The sequence below is a fragment of the Rhinatrema bivittatum genome, chromosome 5, assembly GCF_901001135.1.
Source record: "Rhinatrema bivittatum chromosome 5, aRhiBiv1.1, whole genome shotgun sequence".
In the NCBI taxonomy this organism is placed as follows: Eukaryota; Metazoa; Chordata; class Amphibia; order Gymnophiona; family Rhinatrematidae; genus Rhinatrema; species Rhinatrema bivittatum.
In genome coordinates, this window is record NC_042619.1 from 275,863,949 (window position 1) to 275,883,825 (window position 19,877).

The window sequence follows — 19,877 nt, forward strand, 5'->3', positions numbered from 1 at the left end:
ATAAAATTTAACTGCTTACATCTTCCCAAGTGTACAGAAGGAGTGTGAGAGAAGTTTGGTAAAAAAATAACATGAGCCCTTCCAGAAGGACTCAAGCCTCAAGAGAAATAGGAGATGAGCCTGGCTGAGGAAACCCAGCGTAGTGGAGATGAGGCAATTACCCTGAAGATCCTGAGAGTAAAGTCTGGGACCCTGACGTAACAACTGAGGAGAGGTCTGTAGTTTGGGGTGATTGAAATGTTCTGCACCTGTGATTTTTTTTTTCATAGTTCTACCTGTTTCATCAAGAGACTATTTTTTCCCTTTGGACTGCATTCTGAAAATCTGAATTTGCCTTCTGAATTTGGACATTATTTTTTGTTTTACAAAAAATTTAATTTTTTGGAACTACAATAGAGGTGTGGACCCTTTGATTTGTGTAAGTGTCCCCTTGGACCTACCAGAATATGTCTTGTCCCTGTTTGATGAACTCTGTTGGAATTGAATTATTCTGGAGCTGCAGAAATATCACTCATAACCTTTGTAGCTACCAAAAGTGACCTGTGTGAGAATCGAGCTACATAAAAGTAGAGTTTGATGGCAGAATAAAATAACTCCCAAGGAGAAACGTGTACATTCAATTTCTCCACATTGTGGGGTGGGGGGCAAGGAGCATTTTGAAAGGGGCTTTCCCTGAGGGCAAGCACTCTTTTACTAGCAGAAAATCCCTTGAAACTTACCCTCTTAAAGAACAATTTTCAAAAGAGTTCCTTGGATAAATTCCCTGGGCCAGAAATTGCCCTCTCCTCAGCAGATAAAAGCACACATCCTTTTTGCTGTGGGTGGAGTGGAGGTTAGGACAGGAATGCAGTGGATGTTTAGGAATTACATTTTGAAATGCCCATGCTTACTGTACTGTGTGTACTATGAACCTGCTGTAAAACTGCTGAAAATGAACAGGTACCTTCATCCATGTGGTCCCTACTAGGCCCATATTTTCAAAGGGAAACTCCGCAGGGAATTTCTCTTTGAAAATATACTTGAGGACATCTGGTTACGGCTCTGAGCTGAGAAGTCACAAGTGAGAGGAGCTCCAGCCAAGCCCACTTTTTTTTTTACTTATTTACATGTATTCCTTCAGATTATTGGGCTGCGGAGACAATTTGGAGCATAATTTTCAAGTAATTAAGTGTAACGCCTCCTTGACCGCTTACCCCATGGGGCATTGCTAGCTCCAGGACCAACCTGGTGGGAGCCCCCCTAGGGCAGACTCCATCGGGCCACACGTTCTTGGCACCTGGTGCATCCACCTGGGAAAGAAGGTGTTAGAAGGTGGGATTTTCCTCCCTTCACTCCAGGAAACAAATGGGACTGTGAACAAGGCTGGCAGTATGTACAAATATATACAGGTTTATTAGACTATACAAGTGTATACATTTCTACCTGACTATGTACATTGCTAATAGGATGACAAACAGCAGCACACTTATCTACTCATGGTTAGTCTCAGACCACACAACTATAACCATTTCTACAAGGTAGCAAGAACATTTGGTAATTTGTTGTTGTAGGCCCCCACAGTATACTACCATATATGATAGAAGGGACCACTTGAGTTCCCACATAATCAATTGTTATTATTTTCCTCCCTTTTTTTCCCCATTTCCCACCCATGTGAAAAGATGCAATTGGACTGGTGGGCAGTGTTGGCTGGGGGAGGGGGGGAGGGGGGGAGGGGTCCATTGTATCTAAACATCTGCCATCTTCTTGGCTCTGCTTCTGCTCTGCTGAAAGGTCTGTGCTAATGCTGGAGTCCACGCCGTCCTAGGGACCTGACTCTACCTCCTGGTCTATTGCGGGGTCCACACCCTCATGGGGGACCTGACTGTAGCTCCTAGAATGCTGATAGGGTCCATGCCCTTCTGGGGGACCCAACCACCTATGGACCTTTGCTGGGGTCCATTCACTCCTGGAGGACCGCTCAATGTATCGCTGAGGTTCCCTTGCTCAAAGGGGACCCAGAGTCACCTCCTACATGATCTGCCACTGGGGTCCCTTTGCTCCTGGGGGACTGCTCAATCTGCTGCTGGGGTCCCCTTGCTCAAGGGGGATTGCTCTGCCTCCAGATCTCATGCTGTCCTTCGATTCTTCTCCCTCGGTAGGAGGGCTTTTCTGCACCTTGAATACTGTGTACAATTCTGGTCACCACATCTCAAAAAAGATATAATTGTGATGGAGAAGGTACAGAGAAGGGCGACCAAAATGATAATGGGAATGGAACAGCTCCCCTATGAGGAAAGACTAAAGAGGTTAGGACTTTTCAGCTTGGAGAAGAGATGACTGAGGGGGGATATGATAGAGGTGTTTAAAATCATGAGAGGTCTAGAACGGGTAGATGTGAATCGGTTATTTACTCTTTCGGATAGTAGAAAGACTAGGGGGCACTCCGTGAAGCTAGCAAGTGGCACATTTAAAACTAATCAGAGAAAGTTCTTTTTTACTCAACGCACAATTAATCTCTGTAATTTGTTGCCAGAGGATGTGGTTAGTGCAGTTAGTATAGCTGTGTTTAAAAAAGGATTGGGTAAGTTCTTGGAGGAGAAGTTCATTACCTGCTATTAATTAAGTTGACTTAGTAGCCTGGATTGGCCACTGTTGGAAACAGGAAAAATCATGGAGGAACTTATATCTGAACAATGAATGACACAGCAATAATGTGGGGATCTGTGGCCTAGTAAGGTGAAGTTTTTGCACAGCAGGAATCTGCTGCCAGATCTACTTGGTCATGTCCTGGCTGCTAATCATGGTTGAGTTGCTTTAACAAGGATTTTTATTTATTTATTTATTTATTTAAAGTTTTTTTTATACCGTCGCTAAGTTATATACCATCGCAACGGTTTACATGTAGGCACATAAGTAAGTTTGGAGTAAGCGACAAGCGTACTATAGTACATTCTAACAGGTGCCATTAAGTTTCGGTTATATTAAATCATAAAAATACGTACAAATGTTTAGTGATGTAGGTTCTGGCCAGGTGTACCTAGAAGATACTTTTACAGGTCAAAAAAAATCACATTTACTGAGTTATATTATTACATTTATTGTGTACTCAATTTGTTAAAATATTGTATTGCTCATTTATGAGAATAGTGCTGTGTGCCGGTGCTCTTCTGTTTATTCCAGTGTATTTTCTATTCTCCGGTCTCTTTATAAAGGCTTGTTTAAAAAGCCATGTCTTTAGACTTCTCTGTTCTTGTTTTGGAGATCACTGTGTGGATGCGCTTTATTTCATGTCTATTTTGGCACCCATGCCCTGCTACTGTTTGTACCGCTTAAGCCACACATTTTCTTTTTCTTCTATAAAGACTAACGTAACATTATATAAGTGGCTGCCAGTGAGTTTAAGGTGGTTATTTCCTATTACAGCTTGCTGGGATGTATTTTTGTTTTGACCATTATTCCTGCTCTTGGCAAAAAAGAGATGAGCATTTTTCTTTTGGTCTTTTCCATGGTTTGTTCATGGTATCCTATGAACAGTGTGATGGATATATTTTTATTTTACTCTGTCATCCCTGCTTATGCACAGTCTACATGCATTCTGGCTAACTGTTTGTTCTTTGTTCGCTAAGAGAGACATTTCAACTGCCTGCTATTAGAACGTCTAGCACTGTGTCCTAAGTTTTACTTCAAGACAGGGTGGTGTCCCTGTTGTAGTCTAATCAAGAGATATTTTTATTTCAACTTGACAGCAGGAATATTTTGACTTTTCTCCACAAAATGTCTTTGGAATATATACTTCTGTATAAAGACATTTTTTCTTTATCTCCTTGCTGTAGTATTTGACACACCATGTCTGTTTACTGCTTTTTGTTTCCTTTTTTTTCATTTGCATATATGTGTGATATTTAGTTAGTATCATGGGGCATATTTATTTGATATTTTGCTGATGAATTTACTGAAAACTATTAGTGTTATCCATGCCCACTCTGATCTTGTTTCATTTTTATTGATGAATATTGGGAGGTTTTTTGTTTAATGTGCTGTGAGTCCAGTGGGCGAATCTTCAGGAGAAGATCTATGACAAGTAATGAAGATATGGTCCCTTAGAGCTACAGGGTTTTTTTTTCCTGATATTTTTTGGTTATTGTATAGAGGTGATGGTCTATAATTTGGATGATGGTGTGTGTGTGTGTGTGTATGTGTGTGTGTGTGTGTGTGGTGTGTAAGTGCTGTATGGATGTGGGGGGGAGTTTGTTGTATTTCATTATTAGCTTGCTGGTATGCGAGTGGTACTGATCTATAAATGAGATTTGATGGTGGTTGCAGTATTCCCTTACAACAATGATGACTTTGAGATGTTGAGGCTGGTCGACATCTTAAGGTATGCCTTAATATTGTATCCTACTTATTTACATCTCCTTTGGTGGATCAAATATGGCTAATGTAAAGGTTATCTCCCTAAACATTGATGGTGTTTATTCTCCTATTAAACATAAACAAATTTTGTCTCTTCTCAAGAAAGAGAAAATGCATATTATGTATCTTAAGACAACTCCTGTAAATGACATTGAGCATAGGAAGCTGAAGCAGGACTGGGTGGAATAGTATCCAGTAGTATCCAGTAGATAATGTGGTGTGGCAATTCTTATTCATAAGCAATGTCCTTTTGTTTTGGATAAAAAAAAGTAATTAATAAAGAGAGGCATTATGTTATCTTGAGTGGCACTATTGCAAATGCCAAAGAGGTTCTATGTAATGCTTATGTCCCCAATATATTTTTTCCAATCTTTTCTCTCTTATCTTAGTTGCTGAATTGGGTCAGGCTTTGCAACATAAATCGATTGTTGGTGATAGATTTTAATCTACCTATTTGTCTTGAATTGGATACTAAACCTATCAGATCTAAACAGGCTCATAAATCACATGAAGGGGTGTGTTTTCTTCAAAAAGAGCTCCAACTGATAGACATTTGGCGTGTTTTGCATCCCACTGAATTAGATTTCACATTTCACTCAAAAGTACATAATTCTTTCCCTAAAATAGATTATTTTTTGATATCTACTTCATTATTTCCCAAAGTAAGGGCCGCATATATTAATATCGTTACCATTTCTGATCATGCTCCAATTATGCTAAAGGTTTCTTTTGCTTTGGCTGGGTTGTCTACATTCAGTTGAAGGCTGCAGCCTGCGTTATATCTAGATATAACGCAGGCTGAATATCTGCAGAACAAATGGGATGGTTATGTGGCTTTTAATGCAACAGAAGATATGTCTGGAGAAGTGCTTTGGAATGCAGAGAAAGCTGTTATTCGTGGTCACATAATTGCTTACGCTGCCAACAAGGCCAAAGCCAGAGAGATAAGGAAATTTTGAAATTACATGAGCAGTTACAATCTCTAAAGTAACATCTTATTTAATCTCATCTTCTTGACACTCAGCAGTGCATTAATTGCATTAGGAAATCTGTCAGTCATCTGTTATATCAAAGACAGGTGCTTCACATCATGAAGTACAAAGTTATCATGTTTCGGCAAGGTAACATAGTGGGCAAACTGTTAGCTAGAAAGGTTAAGAATATTAAGCCTAAGCATTACATTACACCTCTAACTGATGATAAGGGTTTGGTGCATTCATCTATCCCGGGTATTACAGAGTCTATGCTATCTTTTTTATTAACATCTATATGCCAGGAAAGCTGGGGGTGAGATTGCTCAAGTAACATTCTTTGGAGATCTTACTTTGCCTCAAACATCTGGTTTGCCCAAACAGATTCTGTCAAAGCCATTTTAGATTTCTGAAATCCTGTCTTTTATCAACACTTTCCCACTAGCCAGATCACCTGGGCTAGATGTTTTCGTTGCTGAGATTTATAAAATGCTAAAAGAAAAAGTGGCAGGACCTTTGCTCCAAATATATGAGAACTGCTTCGCTCATGGGGAGTTCTAAGTAGATATGAACCATGCCAAAGTCTGGAAAATATTTAACTAAATCCGTTTCATATAGGCCGATCTCTTTAATCAATGTTGACTTAAAAATTCTGGCCTCATTGATGGCTAAGCACCTCAATATGGTTATTCACTATGATCAAATGGGTTTTGTTAAGCATAGATATGGGGGGTCACTAATATTTGTAAACTGCTGGAGGCCATAAACTCTGGAGACTCGTTCAATCCCCAGGGCATGATTGTCAGCTTAGATGTGAGAAAAGTGCTTGATAATGTACAATGGCCTTGCATGTTTTGGGTGCTTTACAAATATGGCATTCCCTCCTATTTTATTTCCTGGATTCAACTTTTATATACAAATCCCACTGCTAGAATTTTGGTTAATGGTGAACCATCTACTTCATTTCCATTGGCATGTGGTACAAGGCAGGGATTCCCTATGTCACTCTCACTGTATATTTTAACAGTGGAAACTTTGGTTCTTAAACTAAAAATGTCCTTGGACATTGAGGGGGTTTCATCTGGGTAAAAAATAATATAAAATATACTTATTTGCAGATGATGTGCTTCTTTTCCTCAGGCACCCCACTACCTTTCTTCCCAAACTGCAAAGCTTGATTGGTGATTATGGCCTCTTTGCTGGCTTACAGATAAACTTTTCCAAATCTTGCCCATATCATCCACCATGCAACAATGGTGGCAAGGGGACTTTCCCTTAGCATGGTCTTTGGACAGCTTTAAACACCTGGGTATCCGGGTGACTCATAATCTGTCTTCTCGTTATGAGTTAAATATTTATAATTTACTCATTTCCATTAAAGAACAGCTTTTATTGTGCCCTGTTTAAAATGTCTCTGCTACCTATATAAATTACAGATGATTCCAGCCTGGATGAAAACTAAAGATGTGGCTCTTCTGTGCTCCATGTTAGTATATTTAATTTGGAAGGGTAAAGTTGCCAAACTTAGCTTTTCCACCCTTATGTGCTCAAAAAAATGGGGGGGGGTTTAAAACTTCCACATTTTAGATACTATATTGCTGCGGGCCTGATAAGTTTTTGCTGGTGTCCCCTGTTAATTTGTTGCATGGTAGTGACTCTTCTCTTTCTCCCATTATCAGGAGACATGCATCAGACCAGTATTGCTTGCATGGGGTTTCCTGTGTAAATCCTAGGGCATTAACTGGTATGCAACAGAATTAATGGAAGTGGTGGGTTGGGTTATCCAGATTTTCTTCCCTGCTTGCAAAATTCTGTATTTAAGCTATGGAAAGTGATGGGCTTGGTGAATATTATTGACAGTGTTTAATGTAAAGAACTTAATTGTTTACTTTCCTTTGAGCAGCTGTCTTCTCATTGTGGGCTCCACTCGAGACACTTCTATATGTACTTGCAATTACATGCATTATGTCACAGCAGTATTAGTACAAATGTCTACTGCGTTTCAACCAGAATCTTTTATTTCCATAATACTAAAATTAAAACAATGCAATAATACATTATCATTCTGGTATAATTTGTGTTTTACTGTTGAGGATACCACTTTATTCAAAACTCTTGCCGGCTCGTGGTCATTGGCTCTTGGTATCACAGTTACTGAAAATCAAATGATTCCATATTTTGATATAGCATAGACAATGACTGTTAATGCTAATCTGCAGGAGATGTAATTTTAACTGTTGCATATGAAATATGAAGATGTGGTCAAAGCACATACAATGAATATCCTACACACGGATGCTTGCTATAAATGTCACATCCAAAAAGGCACATTTATGCACAATTTTATCCATTTTCCAGTGTTTTTCTCCTTTTGGGAGGTGGTTCTGAATATGAAAGCTGGTGTAGTTAAACATAAACCCCCTTATTATGGGGAATTGCTGTTATTAGGTTTGTTGCGGGCCCTTCCAGGTCTTTCCAAGCATCAGATCAAATATATTCAAGTGTTGATTCTGTTGGGAAAAGCATGTATATTGAATTGGATCCAATCTATCTGGCCATTAATAATAATGCGGCATCGTAAATTAGCGGATTAGATGCAAATGGAACATTTGGATTCCAAATTTCTATGCAAAACAGTACATATCGATTATGTTAACATATAATATGCTACCTCCTAAGATTCAATGCCATTTAACACTGAGTGGATATTCCTGTATATGGTAATGGCTACTTAGGACACTATGGGCTGGTTTTTAAAAGTCCTATGCACGTAAATCCAGAGGATTTATGCACGTGGGGGGGTTTACGCGCCGGTCCTATTTTATAAAGGAGGATCGCGTGCCAGCAGGCTGCCAACGCACACAACTTGCGCCTGCCCGGAGACAGGCACAAAAGGTAAGACAGAGGTCAGGGGGTTAGAATAGGGCTAGGGGGGAAAGGTTATGGGAAGGGGTGGGAAGGTTAGTTTAGGGGGAAGGAAATGGGGGAAGGCCGCAGGCGTCGGCACGCACAAGATGCACTAATGTGCATCCTCTTGCTCGCGCCAACTGCCGATTTTATAACATGCGTGCACATGTTATAAAATCGGGCGTACATGTGTGTGCGCCGGGTACGCATGCGCACATGTATGCCCGTGCGTAGGTATGAAAATTTACCCCAATGTGTGCATTTTTTTCTGATGTTATTTATGAATCATCGAGTGTATAAAGGTACTTTTCCCTTGTGGTATGGATGATTGTATGACTGGGTATGTATAAATGATGGATGTTCTAAAAAATATAAATATGGGAATGTTTAAGGTGTACTGAACTAAGTTGTCCTACATCATTTTTGAGTTTTATACTATATGATACTTTTGTTATTCAGAAGATTTGCCTTCTGTAGGTTCACTACTCATATTGTGCATGTGTTTCAACTGTTTATGTTATTCATTTTCAACCATAAATAAAGTTTTATTAAAAAAAAAAAGCCTGAAGGCCTGTGGGTTGAAAATTGACCCTTTACATCCCAAAGGATTTTTCACAAAAACTATTAGATATCATAACCAAGTAAGCTGATTAATTTCCAGTACTTATTATCCATGTTTCAAGAAAAGTTTCCCTTTGTGACAGACTGGACAGCCTGTTGCTTGATTTACAACTGTTTGCTGCTGGGGGAGCTTGAGACTGTGTACCAAAGACTTGACAGGAAGTGAGATAATGGATAGCAGAATCTTTCTAGGAGACATAATTTTCAAGTGTTCTGAGTTGATAGAAAGTAAGATCATATTGGAAAAAAGCCTTCTGGGAGGTACAGTTTGAGCTCAGGCAGTTTGAGCTGAGGACCCAATTAGAGACAATTGGTCAACTGAAACCAATTGTGGAGGCTTTAGCTGGAGTAAGAAACCAAAACCATGGAGAGATGGCTTACACAAGTAAAGTGCATTTACACATATAAAAACTAGTTTTAAGCATGGAAATGCTTTTGAAAATCAGGCCCACAGGATGTCAACTGTGAAGGACTTCAAAGGGGCGTGGGATAAACACTGTGGATCCATAAAGTCTAGAAGATGTGAATTAAGAGAGGGTGGCTTGTGGGAATGACAGCTAATAACTGGAGATAATACCCTTATTCAATAGACATACATACGGTTAATACGACTACGACAGTGCTCTATGCTTCAATGGCAAGAGGAAATGTGGATAAAAGGATTTGCGTTCACAAAAAAGCGGGGAGTAGCTTGTTTGTTACGGTGGTTACTACCCCAAACCAAACAAGCCTGATACTTCACTTTCAATGCATATCCAGAGTAGCTCTCTGCTTCTACGGCAGGGGGGAATGAAGAAAGTTGGATTTATATTCAGATAACAACCAACAAGGACTAAATTGCATAGGCTGGGTAAACAAATAAGTGTGGGAGTAGCCTGCTTATTGCGGCGATTACTACCCCTAACCAATTAAACTAGATACTTCACTTAGAAGCAGTTCCAGCACTGCTATCTACATTAATGGCGAGGGTGGAAGGGAAATAGAACCAAAAGGTTACATAGTAGGAAAGTTTTGATAGCATCTGGGTACTTTTTTCTTTGTTTACTAACAATCTGCACAATGTATTACTTTTCTTTTTCGTTCTTGGTCAGAATATTCTGATATTCTTGGATTAGCTTCACTCCTCTCTCAGCCATGTCATTAGCTTCTACAATGCTTTTCAATGTTTCTAATGCACGTTGAAAGTTGACATCATCTCTCTAAGTAGATGGGCAGTTTTTTAGAAAATTTGTCTTTATTGAAAATCTTGATAAGCACATCTTCGATTCTGCGGAAATAAAATCATAGAAGTGTTTTACTTTTAAATGGTTGATATCTTCACTACTAACAATGTATCATTTTATTTGATTTTCTGCATTGCTGTCTTCTATAGTCATTAAGGGTGTGCATTCGTTCCCTATGAATTGGGAATCCGCAATGTATAGGGCCCTATTGTATTCGTGGGGAAATGAAACGTATCGCGATTCCCCATGAATATAACGAATCTTCGCCAAATTATTCGGCTGCCTAAAGGAGCCAATTTAAACAAACCCCCCACCCTCCTGAACCCCCCAAGACTTGCCAAAAGTCCCTGGTGGTCCAGCGGGGGGTCCGGGAGCCATCCCCTGAACTCACACAGTCGGCTGCCGGTTTCAAAATGGCACCGATAGCCTTTGACCTACTATGTCACAGGAGCTACCGGTGCCATTGGTCTGCCCCTGTCACATGGTAGGAGCACAAGATGGCATCGATGGCCATGTGACAGGGGCTGACCAATGGCACCGGTAGCCCCAGTGACATAGTAGGTCAAAGGCTATCGGTGCCATTTTGAAATCGGCAGTCGAGGGTGTGAGTGCAGGGGATGGCTCCTGGACCCCCCGCTGGACCACCAGGGAGTTTTGGTAAGTCTTGGGAGGGGGGGTCAGGAGGGTGGGGGGTTGTAGTTAATTTAATTTTAGCAGGGAAACGAATAGGAATTAATGTATAAACGTATCGGGGGGCCCCCTTGCCGAATGCAATGCTTCAGCCCCCCGACAAATACGAAACCCAAATGCAACGTATGGCGTCCCTCTGCACATCCCTAGTCATCATTATAGTGGCTATTTTTTGCTTAATGTCTAGTGGAACTTCATCATGAAAGAATGCGAATGCTGCAGTTTCTGGTGATCGATACCATAAATGGTTTGCTAATTTTTTCACGGCAACACCACTAATTTCTGGATCTGCATCCTTTTACTTGATTCATTTCAGTAAAAAGTTGTAATCTAGATAAAGAGCTTTCAGAGCCAGCAATGCTAGGAACCAGGCTCATAAATAGAGTCTGATAAGAAAAATGCATGTTCTTCTGATTGAATTGTTCTCATTTTTTGCTCATTTTAAATTGATCTTGGAATAAATATATTTTAAAGGCATAAATAACTTTTGCCATCCACTGAGCGTGGCTCACAGCTCTAGGAATGCAAAGCACAAACTCACTAATATGAGAACTTACTAAAATCTTAGGGGTAGACACGCGTCCCGGGGCTTTATGCGTGTCGCCGGGCCTTTTGAAAATAGGCCCGGCACTTGTTTGACCGGATTTACATGCGTAACCTTTTGAAACTCCAGCCCTTAATGAATAGAACTGTAACTTAAAATCTGTGTCTGAAATTATAAAACTGCCTTACTGGCTGTAAGACTTGAATTGAACTGACTGATAGTTGTTGAGTGATGCCATCTATATATAGGCCTCAGAACTTTCTTGATGGTTGTAGAACCTTCTAGAAGGTTCTAAAACCTTCCACAACCTTCTATAAGCTTCCAGACGCATTTTTTTTTATTACAAATTGAATTCTCTTTCAATCATATTCTATACTTCTTTTGAAAAAAGTATGATAAAGAAGATAAAAACATTTTAATATAAAAAATATAGATTTTGTTAAAGTCTGAAACTTCAAGGCCTTTGGGGGACATTTTAATATTATCCGACTGAGCTGAAATTTTACAGAGAGTACTTTTACATGGATTGGAACAATTTTGGGGGTTGGGAGATAAAAAGTATTTCAGTTCACAAAATCATTTATATCTAAGGGCCACCCAAAGGCGTACACTGGGGTCCCTGCAGCATAACTGTACTACTGCTATGGATGGCGTATAAGTAATAAAATTAAAAATTTAGGCTAGTCAGTGGGATTTTAAGGATTGGGGCTAATGGGGGAAAGGGAGACTATTAAACTATGGGGCTTGGGAAGTCATATCCCTTGCCTGGGAAAACCTGGAATGAACTGGTGAAACTGGCAGAGGTGCATCCCTATTAAAATCCCCCCACTTATGTTGTAGAAGCGGAACTTGCATGCACAGGTGCACACCCACTTAAAATTGCGTGCACATTTGCACACGCTCAGCCTATTTTATACCATGCATGCATATGCGCGCTTAGGGCCAGATTTTCGTACCTACGCGCGGGCGTAGATTTGTGCGTGCAATCCGGCGTGCACAAATCTATTCCCGATTTTATAACATGCACGCGCAGCCACACGCATGTTATAAAATCCGGGGTCAGCGCACGCAAGGGGGTGCACACTTGTGCACCTTGTGTGCACCGAGTCCTAGGGGAGCCTCGATGGCTTTCTCCGTTCCCTCAGAGGCCGCTCCGAAATTGAAGTGACCTCGGAGGGAACTTTCCTTCCGCCCCCCCCTATCTAACCCACCCCCCAGTCCTACCTAAATCCCCCCTACCTTTATTTTTTTATTTTCGTCTACCTCTGGGCAGGTGTAGGTTGTGCACACCGGCTGAGTGCTGGCGCGCGATCCCCGGGCCCAGCAGCAGTGGAGATGCCTCTGGCCACGCCCACATCCTGCCCCCGGACTGCCCTGCCCATGGCCCGCCCATTTTTTCAAGCCCCGGGACTTACACGCATCCCGGGGCTTGCATGAGTCGCCGGGCCTATGCAAAATAGTGTGCCTGTTTAAAAGTTGCCATCCCTGGGGGTAATTTTGTAACTGCCCACATTGCTATAAAGTCTCTGGGTATTTTTTATCCATAGGCTTTGCCCCAGTTTTCAAATGGAAATTACAAAAACCCTTTCTCTTTGAAAACTGCTTTGGGAAAAGTTACCCAGACCGATTTGCACCTGCTTTTTATATGGGTATATCTTACATACAAAATCATCCCATAGATCTAAAAATAAAATCTATGCACTTTATTTCCTTCACATGACCTAAACATGTCCCCAGCAATGCCCACTTCTTACCTGGGTAGAAGTGCATGTGTTGTTGATTCCTGTGCATACATTTTTCTGAGTAAAGGGTGCGCATTTTCAGTCAGCCAGTTTACCTGAAACCTGTCCGCCATGAGTTGATTTTATGCAAACTCATCTCTTGATTGTTCTCAACGAAGTTTAGCATCCTATGCAAAGATTTAGAGCCATTAACCTCCCGGATCATTCCTCTCCTGTATGCCATTCACTAATGTTAATCCCCAGGATCCAGGTTTATGCAAATCTCACTTGTAATTGAATGCTCATTTCAAGTGTGCTTGGCACTGAGACTGCAGTGTTTCCTGCCAGTTAGTTCTTAGATCTACAGAGGTAAAGACTTCAGAAGTTAATACCAGCTAATTAATCTAGCCCATTAGCCCCAAACCACACTGAATGCTTAAAAGGGCTGCTGGTGAAGTAAGCTTTTTCAGTCAATGGAGTTAAGATTTAATTCAAGGAACAGGAACAGCACCCTCATTCATTAACTTAATCAAGTTTGTGCTATGGTTCCTATGCAATACACAACCTCACTCCCTCACCTCACTCACTAAGGCAAAGATGAGACTACATAGGATCCCCATGTTTTACAGTTACTTGTACACGATTGGCAAACATGGCACCTCAAGTTCATTTTACTATGCATGGCTGGTAGTAGAGATTCATTTGCTGGAAATGACAAAATCAGAAAACCTAATTGGCCAGGTCCAGCAAAAAGATTCTGGTAAGTGGCCACCTATCAGCTGCATAAGATAGTGTGAAGTTGGTAGGAGTTTAGGAGAATGTGATTCAACATAGATCAGCTCCACTATTCACTGTACAGGTGTTTTGTTTTTTTTTATTCATTCACTATCTCAATGGTAAAAAAAAATTGCTATTTAACAAATGGGACCAGAAGACATCCAGCACAGCACAGAGGCTTCTGCGTAAGGGATAAATAGGATGCAGGTTGCAGGTTTTCTTTCACTGGCTCTAGCATTTAGGGATATGCCTGGAAAAAACTTTTGTTTCACTTTGTTAATCATTTTGTTTACTATTTGTTTTTCAGTGGGTTCATTTTATTTCTGCATTTCAGAATGTGCAAAAGACATGTGCTAAAATGCAGAGGCAAAATGTCATTTTGTAGCTTTTTGTGTTGTTTTGGATGGGAAAAATCACAAAAAGAAAACAAATGCTGCTGTTTCCCCATGATTTAAAAACAGCACATCCGTACTGCAATTTAGAGAGCAGGCCATCACTACCTCCTAAACTGTGGAGAGGTTGCAACTGGGGAATTTGGCAGGTTTCTACGGGATAATTAAGTTGCTTCACTAATCGACAGTGATATTTCTTTGAAGATGGTTGGTCTGTTTAAGGTTGTGTTTATGAGGACTGCATGTCCAAGAGCAGGGTAATGTTATCTTTAGAACAAGCTGGAATATATAAGGCAAAAGATCTTATCTTGCAGCATTAATGTGCTTTCTCCTTGTCACTTCCATTCTTTTTCCTATTTAGATGTGTTCAGAAAGCACTGAAAGAACATTGTATTAGCATGAAAACAAAACTGACTGTTCACAAATAAGAATGGATGAAAAGTACCTTTCTTCCTTTATGAGTTCTTCTGCCAGAACACAGTATTTTATGCCTTTCCACAAATGTTTCTTGCAGTAGCATCATTTTGTTTTCACTGTTCACTTGATCCTGGGCTTCCCTTCCCTTATATATGCACGCCCTCCACCCTGTGAGGCCCAGCATTTGCAGGGACTGTCTTGTTACCAATGGCCACAGATTGTGCCTTGTTTTCCGAGCCCAGCACACACGTGCGCAGTGAGCCATGCCAGAGAGTGCCACCACGGTGACGGTTCAAATGCCCTCCCCCTAAAGGGCAGATCGGACTGTGATTGCAGCTGTTGCCTTCCCCTTTTCAAACTTGTTTGCTTGAACACCCAAACTTCGATGAAATTTGCCACAAAAATGTGTTAGCCTAGCCCATTAATGTTAAGGTAGTAACACAGAAAATGACAGTAAATGAAGATTCATTGTCCCATCCAGGCTTGAAAAAGATGAAGAAACTGAGAATTATGCTTGTGAAATGGAAAGAAAAATCAATAGATCAGAAGTATACAAAAAAGCTTTACAGTAAAAGTTCCAGAAGTGGTGATTTCACTGTTGCAAAAGAGCCACTTTTTGCTTTACTCCTCCCCCCCCAAACTCAGATAGAATATGATGGTAAATGAGGACCATAAAGTCTATCTAGTCTGTCCAACTGCATAAGCATATTGTCAAAGAACTCTTTTTTTTTTTTTTTTCAAAAATCCAAGAAAAGTAAATAATGTTAGATTATTTTAATGACAATGCAAATTTTTTTTTCTGAACATTTTTCTCACTAACTTGATCTCAAAATGAAAGTTTTCATCTTAACAATGTGATACAATTAGGGGTTTAATTTTTAAAGCGGTGTGCACCCGTCTATGTGTGCGCTGTTCCCGGCACGCGCACGTGGATGCACCGATATTATAAGATGTGTGTGCTGGCGTGCGCATGCTATAAAATCAGGTGGCCGCATGCACATTCACACTGGATTTTTAGATCTGCGATCGTATATGTGGGGGGCACACAAGGGGCTATGAAATTTCACCAGCTACGTGCGGCGAATCAATCCGGCCTCCCCCAATTCACTCCCAGTGTGCTCCAATTAAGGAGCGGACTGGGAGGAAACTTTAGTACCCCCTACCTAAACTTCCTCCCTCTTCCCTTCTCCTCCCCACCCTCTAAACTTATCCTAACTTTTCCCTAATTTTTTTATTTTATTACTTACTGCTGAACTGGAGCAGCAGTAATCTCTGTGCGCACGCTTCCCTGGGACATCATTGAATGGTGCTGTCCTGGCCCACCCGGCCCCCCGGCTAGCATTTTGGAGAAGCCCAGCACTGGTGCGCTTACTGGGGTTTATGCACGTGGTCAGGCCCGTTATAAAATGCATGCAGCATGCAAAAGGCCCTGACCACATGCATAAACCCCAGTAATTGTGCATGCGGGCCCCTGAAAATGTACTTGTTTATGTTGGTCAGTATAAAGTCTTATAGGCAGTTTACTAAATTGTGTAGAGTATATTTTATACTTAATGACATTTACATCAAAGGAAAATTAAGCCCTCTGAAACTTTTTCTCACTCTAAACCCTGTCAAAACTGTCTACAGGAGGAGCAAGGATGCACAAAAATACAAATTTCATTTTATGACTATTCCACCAAATCCATATATTCATGAAAGTATTTGCTAAATACTTTAATGGAAGAATTTCCATATACAAGAGAGAAATAAGCAAAAGTAATCAGTTTTCCACTGTTCCAAAAAGAAAAAAAAAAAAAAAAAGAAGGGGAGCCATGAATGCAGTGAAAAGGGAGAAGTTTCTAGGTTTTAAAAGTGTTACCATTAATTTTTAAGGAAGTCGATAGTGATGTACAAACTTACAAAAAGTTATTGCAAGCCAGTTTGTGAGTTCATCTCATTATTTCAGTGCTGTGATGTGAACCTTTCAAATTGATGAATCTTGGAGAAAAAAAAACCAGATTGCCCTGTTCATGGGCATGTAGTAAATAGAGGAATCTGTAAACATACTGGGACGGATGTTCAAAAGGTTATGCGCGCCGGGCCTATTTTCAAAAGGCCCGGCGACGCGTGTAAAGCCCCGAGAAGTGTGTAAGTCCCGGGGCTTGCAAAAAGGGGCGGGGAGGGGTGGACCAGGGGTGGGGCAGGGTCAGAGGCTCCTGGCACAGTGGCCATTTGCTGCTGTGCTGGGGATCGCGTGCCGACCAACTGCCGGCGTGCGCAACTTACTTCAGATAAAGGTAGGGGGAAAGGGCAGGGAAGGTGGGGGAAGGGAAGGTGGGATGGGGGTAGGGAACGGGGGAAGGCAGCGCGACCCCTGATTTGATAACATGCGAGCACCTGCACACACATGTTATAAAATCGGGCGTACATGTGTGCGCGCCAGGTAGCACGCGCACATGTATGACTGCACGCAGGTTTGAAAATGTACCCCACTGTGAATTGGTATCACATTTGGGCACATTTTTCCCAAGATTTGCTAGGGAAATTTCAATCAATTTTCCCTCAGTGAATCTTGGGAAAGTTTGAAAATTCTGTTGAACTCACACCAGACTGAACTTTTCATGGTTTAATCTTTACCTCTAATTTTCTGCATGTCCTCAATAGACATTATTGGTGGATTTTTCTTCCATGATAATCACCTCCTTCCCATTTAAACAGTTTGCACTGTTAATTTTTTTGCTTACTTCTAAGCAGGCAAAGAATGTTAGCTTATTATATAGATCTAACGTTATCTTTGGTAATGCTTATCGTCTATTAAGAAATGATATAAAAAATCTCAGAAGAGATTCTCACTCTTCTTATCTTTGTTTCTGTCTCCCTCTTCTAGGTCCCACATCAAATCAAGACTCTGCCATACTACAGCTATGATCAGCCAGTGATTGGATACTGTCAGACACACAAGCCCCTTCATATAAATAAGGGATATGATTCTATTTCTCGGGAGCAGACCGAGACAACCAATCTGGAGCTTGGTCGAGACCATGGCTTTATAGCTACAATTGCACGCTCTGCTGCTCCAACTATCTACATTGAAAGAATACCAAACCAGTAACGGAAACCATTTGCAAAAGGGGAACAGTATAGAAGCCTCTAATGCAAAACAGAACAAAAGAAAGAAAAGACCATTCCAATAATTCTCATTAAGAGATCCAAGCGAAAACAAAATAAGAGCGAAGTCGTGAACCATGAAAGACCAACACAATTCAGCTTGATGAACGCTCATTGATAATTTCAGGATATTCTTTGCTTTAAAACATGAAAAAGAAAAAAATCTCACTGATGTAAATAATATACAAAATATCATGTTCTTATAAAATAGAATTCACTCTAGATACCTGAAAAGATGTAATGAACTAGTTCTGTTTGTATATTTGATTTTTTCTACATTGCACGGTTCTGATGATGGAGAACCACAGGAGAGATGTGAGGGTGGGTAGGGTATGGCTTCTTGGGGGGGTATATGGCTTCCTGTTTCGTGTTTACTACTCTAATGGCTTTGTTTAAACAGAGGGTTTTTTTCTTTCTTTTAAAGGGTCATTTTTATCAAGCATTAAAATGTTTCGGACTCCAGACATGGGTAGTGAGAACAGCTCGTGTTGAACCAAAAGGACATTTTACAAAACTAAAAAATATGAAAATAAACAAATAGGTGCATGTCCATTTAAGACACGTGCTGTACACCTCAGAAAGTGTTCCTGTTCATTGTGCTTTATTGTCAACACTAACTATGACAGAGATGAAAGAGACAATGGGAAATAATGTTTTGTGTACACAACATACTCAAAAGGACCATATAGATCTGTGGGATAAAAGGGGTAAAGCTTGAGTGGAGAAATGCTATGGGAGATACAATTTCTAAACACAAGAGAATGTGTAACATTGTTTTTTTTAATTATGATTATTATTATTATTATTATTATTATCAGTTAGCTTTTGTGTAGTTTTTATCAATAAAAGGTAAAAAAAAAAGTGGTGAAAAATAAATATATTATTTTGTGGTTGGAATGCCACAGCCAACCTATTTCTTGAGTGATTTTTACAGGTATTTGCTGCGGGAGTTGACCCATATGAAGTTAAAAAGGAACTTTCATGGTGGGAAAATATACAGTAACATAGTAGATGTTTCCATGAGCTTTTCTCCTTTTAGAAACAAATGTACTTCTGTAATTTATATTTCTCCCTCAGAATACTTGGTAGGAGCAGACAATGCTAGTATGAGTACCATCTGTACCAAGAAAGTCCAGACACAATTTTTAAACAGCTAAAGAATATAGTCCCTTTTTGGATCCAGTCCTATAGAGCAGGCTTACAACTACCACCAGTTCACAATTCAAAGAATTCATCAGTAATAAAATACTCACAAACTTAGCTTATTTAGTCAGGGCTAGCAGAACTCTTTTTTGGCTGGAGAGTCTAACCAAGCTCCACCGCCAGCTCTGTCCCCACTCCCTCTGCCAATTTCTTAATTTACATTTACAGTTAAATCATTTTTTCTTACATACTTTTTTCATATAAAACAGAAAGTATAATTATTCATGCCAGATAACCAGATGCAGTAGCAAAGGAGAAAACAAAAACAGCATTACTAATAGAAGTGTCAGTACTAAGCAAATATTCTGTACTGCATGGAGAGAGAGAGAAGATCATCAAGTATTTACAGATGTACTCAGAGACCAAGAAAATGTGGCAGAAACAGTTCTAATATTTTGGGCACTACTCGCCTGATTAAAAAGAACAACCAAGCTCACTTAGATATGTTGCCTGCATATATTACACCAAACAGGCTTCAGAAAGAAGGTGGTTGGTACTGTAACAAATCTGCCATACCACAGCAGCACTAACTCACTGATCTCCAGAAGCAACAATCTTACCTATGAAAAGGCAGCACTGCAAATATCACACCGGGCCCTAGAACATCAGTACACTTCCTGTTGCCAAAACACAATGAACAAGACTGCTACAGATCCTTACCCACTAATGGCCTGATTTTTAATGGCCTGCGTGTGTAAAACACAGGGTTACGTGCGCGGCCAGGCCTTGCGAGTGCCGTGCACATTTTAAAGTGGCCCGGCCACGCGCGCAACCCCTGTTCTGCACACAAGAGCTGGGCCTCAGCAGAGGGGTGGTCTGGGGGGCGGGGATGGGCGGTCTTGGGGGAGGGGGGGCTAGAGGCACCC

The 19,877-nt window shown here is 40.6% G+C and overlaps 1 protein-coding gene across 1 annotated transcript in view; it reads left to right on the forward strand.

Moving 5' to 3' along the window:
- The window catches only part of LRRTM4 (leucine rich repeat transmembrane neuronal 4), an 857,618-nt gene extending 838,021 nt beyond the window's left edge, over positions 1-19,597 (forward strand). The window contains exon 3 of the mRNA XM_029604067.1: positions 17,528-19,597. Coding sequence (XP_029459927.1) covers positions 17,528-17,752 — 225 coding nt within the window. The 3' untranslated portion in view covers positions 17,753-19,597. The remainder of the gene's footprint in view (positions 1-17,527) is intronic.
- The last annotated feature ends 280 nt before the right edge of the window (positions 19,598-19,877 follow it).